The following is a 9057-nucleotide window of genomic DNA, read 5'->3' as shown; positions in this document are numbered from 1 at the left end:
CCGCGTACCCGTGCATACCTTTTTTGTACTCCCGCCGCTGACAGCATTCACATTCGTTATGTAAACGCACTCAAAACATGAGCCACAACATATCAAGTAATTGCAGTTCAATATGGTTTCCTCACAGTAACATCCTAATAACACAAACAAAGCCACAGCTCCGGGGTCAATTGTTTTCTTTTTTTGTTTTTTTCCGTTATGCTTTTTTATTAGTCCTGGAAAACATGTAAGGCATATGGTAACATTACACATTGAAGCGTTACAAGCTCTAGAGCCGATACTGTGGACAGCATGGCACCACGTACGCAGTAAACCCAGACAAGCACAGAAGCAGCATCAATTCAAAGGGTTTAAAAAAAACAAAGCGGAGACAACTTAGTAGACAAGTGGAAAACAACACTGTGGACAGAAGGAGAGAAGGAATGACAAAATCAACGTGTAGGTCGAATAGCTGTCTCACAGTAAACCATGTGTGGAATCTGAGCTGTCTGGACGGGAAAGTGACAATGGACCTGTTTTACCTGAAACTTTCCCGTAGATGGGTTCATGTGCATCTTGTCATGAGGCTGACTTGACAGTGCCAGAGGAGGGGGTATGGGTGCAGTGAGGAGAGGCGAGGGGGGGCAGGAGCGGGTATAGGTGCAGTGATTTGGCTGCTGTTGGCACCATGATGATGGGAGTGGAAAGGGAAAGGGACTCCCTCTGCACAGAGACACTACTGAACAATACAGTGGAAGGAATAGTGAACTATACACACACATGCCTTTTTTTCCGGGTCACCTACACACAGATCCTAGTGTACTATACACATCGTAACAAGCCTAGCCAAATGCACCGGACACTCACAGCATCTCTATAGAGTCGTGGAATGTGTTGGTAGTTGGCACATGGCAACAGTGTTTAGTGATTGCTAATGAAGAGCCAGAGGGGGGGGGGGGGGGCTGTACGCCTCTGGATGTGGTAATAATCTCCAGACTGGGATTATCTTTCTAACTAGGAATACACTCCACCCAGCACTGCGGTTGACATAAGACTGGAAAGGAGAACGATATAGTGTGTGTGAGAGAGAAAAACAAAGACAGACAAATGTACTCAAAGGCAGTCATTTCTGATCAAGACAGGAGGCTGTTTGGAATGATCTGTGAGAAACCATGTGAAACAGTGATATTACTGCTGCCAATCAAATGAAAAACCTTTTTTTTTTACTCCCAGGAAACAATCAGCACGTTATCATGAACAATATAGCTGGGCGCTGTGATGTTTTCCAATGCATGAAATGCCTTAGTTTCTCAAAGGATCTCCTCTGGTTTTAGAGCTCTTGCATAAGAATGTGTGTCTGGCTGGAAAAGCAATTCAAGCTGACATACAACGTAGATTCACCAAGCTGGAAAAGCAATCGGGCGCTAGGGGTTGGGAGGAGTGGGTTAGGGCTCAGGCACAGCCAACATCAGATTCATCCTCTCCTCTCTGACTCCCAGTTACACCCCACGCCCTAGCCACTCACTACACCCTCCCTCCCACCCACCCGTGTGCTGCAGCTGAGTTCATCTAAGAGACCTTTTGGTTCTATCAAACAGGAAGAAAAACATTGAATCAAATGACATATAATCTCTGCACCACATGCCATTGGATGCATGCAATTGAATTCCAGATGTTAATGTGATGTGTGTGTATGGTATGGTGAGTGTGTGCATGGAGAGGGGAGAGGGCGGCGCTTTGGCTAACTGATAATTGACTAGAACCAAAGAGCTCTCGAGGTGCAATAGAGGATAATGGAATGTCTGAGACCAACAGGCTGTATGTGAACTGGGATCGGCTTTAGGGCAGATATGTTGCATCTGGGACAGACCTAGAGCTGGGTTTCTATCTGTGCAGCTGTGCCATATGGCCTCGCTATGACATCCCCTACACATCTGCTAACTCACTCTCTCTCATCCCATACAAACCACTTGGAATCAGGCTAAGAGAAACAGGAAACAGGAGTATGGTGATGTTCACAAAGCTAAACTAGAGAGAGGTGGATGAGAGAAATGCTCCATGATTCAATGATTCGCCTGGTCATGTATATTTTTGAAAGAATCAGTTTAAAAATATATATTTTTTATTTTTTGGGGTTGCAATTCTAAGAAGATTTGAGTTTGTTTGCTTTGCAGCCTAATCGTCCATGCACCTTGTCCATTCACTGTTATGGAGATTATATGGTCTGAATGTAAACGCATAGGCCTGTCGACTGATGTGGGATCAGTTTGTTGTAGTAGATGTCTGAGGCCTGATAATACTCTTAACACATTTCGCTGATCTGAGACTAGCACAATGAGGAATTTGGATATGGAGGGAAGTGCCTCTCAACGAGATAGTGTGTGTGTGTGTGTGTGTGTGTGTTTGTGTGTTAGGATTGAGGCATGAGAGCAAGACCCCAACCAATCAGAAACAACTAGAACCTTTTGTCAACTGTAGCAAAACTCTATCAGCACCCATAAGCATTTGGGACAGAAATCATACACAGATTGTTTTTGTTTTTCTACAAGGTCATAGGAAAAGTACCCAGAAACATATTTTCTTCTTCTCCTTTTCATTGAATGCACCGTTGTAGTCAAGGCATTGACAGAGGAGTACATACAGTTTGGCACAAATGGTCAGGCCCAACAGAAAGGCTCATCACATTGAAAAGGAATGTAGTTAGGCAGGTCCCTGCGTAAAGAGTATGAACTTTGAACTTTAAACCCCTTGGAAAAAAAAAAAAAACATTAAGTCAAACAACAACAAAAAAAGAACCTATTAAGTAAAACATCCTTTTACTGAAGCATTAGCTTCTCACATGGCATTCAGAAAACAAAAGCACCGGTCCACAGGTTCACAGAAGGAGCCCAGCAGATCAGAAAAGAACACTAACCAGAGCCTGACAGAACACAGTCACTCCCCACACCGGCATGGCACTCACACTCTGTCCCAGGCCCACTGCTGTCCCCGCTACACCGTGTCGTCACTTTCACAGCCCTGGATGAATGAATGGTTTCATTTGAGCTGCCACCCAGCAGAAGTTAGAGGAGGAGATGAGTGTTTGTGTTTTGAGTGCATGGAAAAATGTCACTTCCACTGTACTTCCAGTGAGTTTCAGCAGATACAGTAATGGTCTCTTTGAGTGGGGAAAGAGCGGAGCGGACTCAGAGCCAGCGGGACTGGAGTGGGACTGCCATGCCTGGAAGTACATTAAGATCAGCGAGCAGAGTGCAAAATACCTATACCAACTGTCCTCTTTAACATTGGCCTCGTCAGAGAAGGGGAGGAGAGAGACAGAAAGAGAGAGAGAAACAAAGGATTAGAGCTAGACAGCTGTGAAGCAGATAAAGAGTGCAAGGAAGGGGAGGTTGTAATGGGGTTGAGGAGGTGGGAGTCTTTTCTTAACCTGACAAACGACCTGAGGACACACACATCTTCACACACAATGACTGACACACAACATGAGGGAGGTCACTCATGCTAACACAACAACCTCTTTACAAAGTCACTAGTCACCATCTGAGACTCTTCACAGACAGGCAGGCGGACAGACAAGTGTGTAAAGAGCATGGATTCTCACATATTTCCAAATGGGATAGTAGTGGTGTGTTTTTGAAGTCCGTACTGCAGGACTCCTGCACATAACAGGTTTAGCTTCCGCCCATGGTTTATTATAGACAATTAATCTCTGACGTAAGAATGAATATCAGATTAATTCAATATAATTTAGAGGAGGACGTAAACAAAACCCCGCTTTATTGATACAAAGGAGTCGCCTATAATCAACTTCTGAAAACCAGTCTTGCTGTTCTAAATTATGTCCACAAGGGGCAGCAGTGCATTCATATGGGAGAGGCCAACTACTGATTGTGGCCCTAGGTGTGCCACCAGCACACAGACTATATGGGATTTGAATGTCCTCATAATATACCGATACAAATAGAAATATTTCCAGAGTATAGAAACCTGGATGTTAGCCTGATTTTACTGCTCTGTACTACAGCTTTAATACTAAAGCCGAGGTTTCATTAGACAATTTACTGCTCACTCACACACTCACTCTCGATAGACCGAGAAATAGACCAGAGCGCCATCTCTGACGAGCCTGGTGCCTGTTGCTATGCCGACCACAGAGAGAGAGAGATGTAGAGAAAGGAGAAGGGGGAGGGACGGGTGAGAATGCACAGCAGCAGGAGTTTTTTTATCCTTCTAAACTCCCCTGTTTCAGATCAGGGTGAACGACAGGCAAGCGGTCACTGTGAAAGGAGTGGAATGTCAGGGGAGGAGTAGGGTCTGATATCAAGGAACTGGGTGGCATTCAACTCTATCTTACTCCGTTCACATGTCTTTGTGTCTCTACACAATACTGCCCCTTTGAACACATCGCCCTGTGTGTGTGTGTGTGTGTGTGTGTGTGTGTGTGTGTGTGTGTGTGTGTGTGTGTGTGTGTGTGTGTGTGTGTGTGTGTGTGTGTGTTTGTGCGCCTTGTTTGAAGAGAGACCATTTTCTCTCCTAATTGACACTGTGCACTGCTTGCCAACAGTTGGTTCATTAGAAACATCAGTGACTACAGAGCACCAAAACTAAGCCCTCCCTCCCTATTTAATACTGGACCAAATGGCTCATTAATTCTCTGTCTGGAGCTTCATCCTGTCACACGCTATTGTCTGGTCTCTAGTGCGTCACCTCTAGGATTATGGGATTTGTAGTGTGGGCTCAGCTGTGAGGGCGGAGCTGTGTGATACTAGAAGTACCCTGGCATTTAAGGGACGTGCCACTAACATTTCTTTATATACTTAAATAAAGAGTGGGTAGTGGTGATTGACAGGGGAGTTCTGTAACCACTGGCTTTGGAGTCAAGCATCACACAGCCATGCAAACATCTCCAGGCAAGCTGACAGCCAATCACAGACAAGCAAACACTGACTGACTCATGCACAGTAACATAACAAAACACTGGACCGTATGTGAGATGGTGTCTGTCTGTCTGTCTGTCTGTCTGTCTGTCTGTCTGTCTGTCTGTCTGTCTGTCTGTCTGTCTGTCTGTCTGTCTGTCTGTCTGTCTGTCTGTCTGTCTGTCTGTCTGTCTGTCTGTCTGTCTGTCTGTCTGTCTGTCTGTCTGTCTGTCTGTCTGTCTGTCTGTCTGTCTGTCTGTCTGTCTGTCTGTCTGTCTGTCTGTACAATAGGGAGAGGGGGAGGGGCAACTCAATAGAGGGAGAGGGGAGGAAGGAGAGGTGACAGGTGGAAGTCAGGGCAGGGCAATTTAGCATAGTGGGAGTCGACATGGAGGGAGGAGGGGCACTGTGTGAGTTGGAACGGGTCGAATTATCGTTGTCAAGGCAACGGTGATGCACCCCAGGCCTGGGAATTACACCCACACTGTCCCTCTGTGTGTCTCTCTCTCGGACTCTCTCTCTGGGGTCTCAACAGGCAACACCTTCAGACTGTTATGACACGAGTCACAGGGTAGCGTATAGTAGTGGTCATTTTCCCATGGTGGCGAGGTGAGGGCAGGAGCTGTTCTGTGAGCCCGGCTATCATTAAGGTGCCTTGGGATGAGGGAGCGTGAGGGATTCAGAAATAAGGTGACCCTTGCTTGAGTGGGGGAGGAGAGAGAGAGGAGGAGGGGGAGGGGTGGGTAAAGGCCCAGGCCTGAGTATTTGCTGTCAGAGTGGACTGGGAAGGGGTCTGAGAGATGATGGTAGGGATGACAGAGTTGACTGCTGTTCAATGTGTCTATAAAGCCCACCCCCATCCCCCGCTCTCCCAACTCCAATCCACACACACCACACCTCCCTTTCCCTCCCCCACCACATTTCCCCTGCCCTGTCACCCCCTCCCAAACCAAACCCTTGCTCCCAGGACAAGAGCTCCCCTATGGTCTGCCTGCCTGACTATCCATCCATCCATCAATCCCTCACTCTCACTTCTCCTCTTTCTTGGGCTCCTCCTTCTTCTCCTCTTTCTTCTCCTCGTTTTTCTCCTCGTTTTTCTCCTCCTTCTTCGGCTCTTCCTTCTTCTTCTCTTCTTTCTTGTCCTCCTTCTTGGAGTCATCCTTCTTCTTGTCGTCTTTCTTCTTGTCCTCTTTCTTCTTGTCCTCCTTCTTCTCCTCTTTCTTAGGCTCCTCTTTCTTCTCCTCCTCTGGCATAGGCTCGGTGATGAGGATCACCTTGCCGATGTTGTTTCTCTCCTGCATTCTCCGCATGGCATCGCCCACCTGGATAGAGAAGCAGAGGCAGAGAGAGAGAGATATGAATGAATGATGGACAGTGGGAGAAGGGGAGGAAGAGTAGATATCCATCTACAATCATGTGTCCAGGACTGCTGGTTTGTCTTTCACACAAATATGCATACAGAACCACATACCCCCCCCCCCCCCACACACTAAACTGCTCTCCAAACCCATAGAAGACGATGATGCCAGGCACCGCAAGCATAACTTGCCCAGTCTATCACTCCTTAAACATAAACTACAGGCAAGTATCAGAATGTAGGAGAGTGAAGTTTGTACAAACTTTAGTGGGGGGGGGGGGTGTATTAATAGCTGAGAGAGAGGGAGAAAGATGGAGACAGAGAGGTCGTGTAAACATGAGCCTGAGTCAGTGCTTGACGGACAGAAAGCAAGAGCAAAAGCTTGAGATGGAGAATCGTGTAAGACCGAGAGAAAGAACGAAGAAAAACTGGTGTAATTATGAATCATTATTCTGTGTTTAAAAATTCTAATGCATTGCTAAATGCTACATTTATATTCATTTGAAAGAACTTCAGTTTAAAACTGTCTATGTCGTCCGCGTTATGTTTAATTAAACCACAGGATAGATAACACATAGGGGTCTCATTCAGAGCTGGACAATGTATTGATCATGTCACATTACCATCATTAACTGACTGGTTTCTAGGTGCCTGTCATAGTGTCACGTCAGAGGCCGGTCCCCAGGGTTGTGCCACAGCCAGGATTGATTGACCCATAGGCTTCTTCCTGTCCTGCCTACCTGTCAATCATAGTGACAAAGGGGCAGATCCTAGACAGGCCAGTCCCACCCTATACCGACCGCTTGGCTCTGCCTAATGTCTGCGTCTGTCTCTCCATCAGAGGAGGCTGGTGGGAGGAGCTATAGGAGGACGGGCTCTGTCTAATGGCTGGAATGGAACATGGAGTGAAACATGGTTTCCATGTGTTTGACATGTTTGATGCCGTTTCAGTTAATCCATTCCAGCCATTACAATGAGCCCATCCTCCTATAGCTCCTCCTATCAGCCTCCTCTGCCCTCCACTCCTCCCTTCTACCCCCACCCACTCCAGCCCTCGCAGGCAGGCAGGCCACCTAACGACCAATGCCACGGCAACAGAGGGCCATCTCCTAGCAACCCAAAGCCTTGTCAAAGCTTGGCCCTGAGATACATACACACACACATACACACACAGGCATGGAAGAGGGGGAGTCATGTTGGAGTTAAGGATGGAGAGGAAGAGAGGGAGGGAGCAACTGGTGATATTCAGATGGACAGAATGCTTAAAGATGCAGTCCAGGATCTTAAGCACTTACAAATTTGTAACATATTGTACGAATTGGAATAAAAATTGGCGCTGAAGAACATGGCTAACGTTTTACATTCTCCCAACCAATTGTGCTACTTTGTCATTTATTTTTGCGTTTTGTGTAATTTTTAAAACTTATTGTGTACATAATGTTGCTGCTACCGTCTGTTATGAGCAAAAATAATAAATAATCACCGCGGACTGGAAGAACATTTTTCCTTTAACGAGTCTGATGAGAAGGATATCCTGCTTTCACTGTGGCACTCATGTTGGTAGCCATGAAGTGCTTTGAAAAGCTGGTCATGGCTCACATCAACAGCATCCTCCCAGACACCCTAGACCCACTCCAATTTGCATACTGCCCCAACAGATCCACAGATGACGCAATCTGAATCGCACTCCACACTGCCCTTTCTCACCGTGACAAAAGGAACACCTATGTGAGAATGCTGTTCATTGACTACAGCTCAGCGTTCAATACCATAGTGCCTCACGAAGCTCATCACTAAGCTAAGGACTCTTGGACTAAACACCTCCCTCTGCAACTGGATCCTGGACTTCCTGATTGGCCGCCCCCAGGTGGTAAGAGTAGGCAACAACACATCTGCCACGCTGATCCTTAACACCGGGGCCCCTCAAGGGTGTGTACTTACTTAGTCCCCTCCTGTATTCCCTGTTCACCCACGACTGCGTGGCCAAACACGACTCCAACACCATCGTTACGTTTGCTGACGACACAACAGTGGTAGGCCTGATCACCGACAACGATGAGACGACCTATAGGGAGGAGGTCAGATAACTGGCAGTGTGGTGCCAGGACAACAACCCCTCCCTCAATGTGAGCAAGACAAAGGAGCTTATCTTGTGCTACAGGAAAAGGCAGGCCGAACAGGCCCCCATTAACATTGACAGGACTGTAGTGGAGCGGATCGAGAGTTTCATGTTCCTTGGTGTCCACATCACCAACAAACTATCATATCACTATCATGGACTACCAAGACAGTTGTGAAGAGGGCACGACAAAACCTTTTCCCCCTCAGGAGACTGAAAAGATTTGGCATGGGTCCCCAGATCTTCAAAAGGTTATACAGCTGCACCGTCGAGAGCATCCTGACCAGTTGCATCACCACCTGGTATGGCAACTGCTCGGCATCTGACAGTAAGGCGCTACAGAGGGTAGTGCGAACGGCCCAGTACATCACTGGGGCCAAGCTTCTTGCCATCCAGGACCTATATAATAGGCGGTTTCAGAGGAAAGCCCATACAATTGTCAGAGACTCCAGTCACTGTAGACTGTTTTCTCTGCTATCGCACGGCAAGCGATACCAGAGCGCCAAGTCTAGGACCAAAAGTCTCCTCAACAGCTTCTACCCCCAAGCCATAAGACTGCTGAACAATTCATAAAATCACCACCGGACAATTTACATTGACCCCCACCCCTCCCTTTTGTACACTGCTGCTACTCAGTGTTTGCTACCTATGCATAGTCACTTTGCCCCCACCTACATGTACAGACT

At 47.0% G+C, this 9057-nt stretch overlaps 1 protein-coding gene across 1 annotated transcript in view; it reads right to left on the bottom strand.

The window, feature by feature from the left end:
* Positions 1-5113: 5113 nt before the first annotated feature.
* LOC124000526 (synaptic vesicle membrane protein VAT-1 homolog) overlaps positions 5114-9057 on the bottom strand; it is a 37248-nt gene continuing 33304 nt past the window's right edge. Inside the window, exon 6 of the mRNA XM_046306943.1 lies at positions 5114-6217. Within this exon, the coding sequence (XP_046162899.1) occupies positions 5924-6217 (294 nt within the window). The 3' untranslated portion in view covers positions 5114-5923. The remainder of the gene's footprint in view (positions 6218-9057) is intronic.

Source organism: Oncorhynchus gorbuscha, linkage group LG16 (genome assembly GCF_021184085.1).
Source record: "Oncorhynchus gorbuscha isolate QuinsamMale2020 ecotype Even-year linkage group LG16, OgorEven_v1.0, whole genome shotgun sequence".
Lineage (NCBI taxonomy): Eukaryota > Metazoa > Chordata > Actinopteri > Salmoniformes > Salmonidae > Oncorhynchus > Oncorhynchus gorbuscha.
This window is presented reverse-complemented; position numbering and strand designations above follow the sequence as displayed.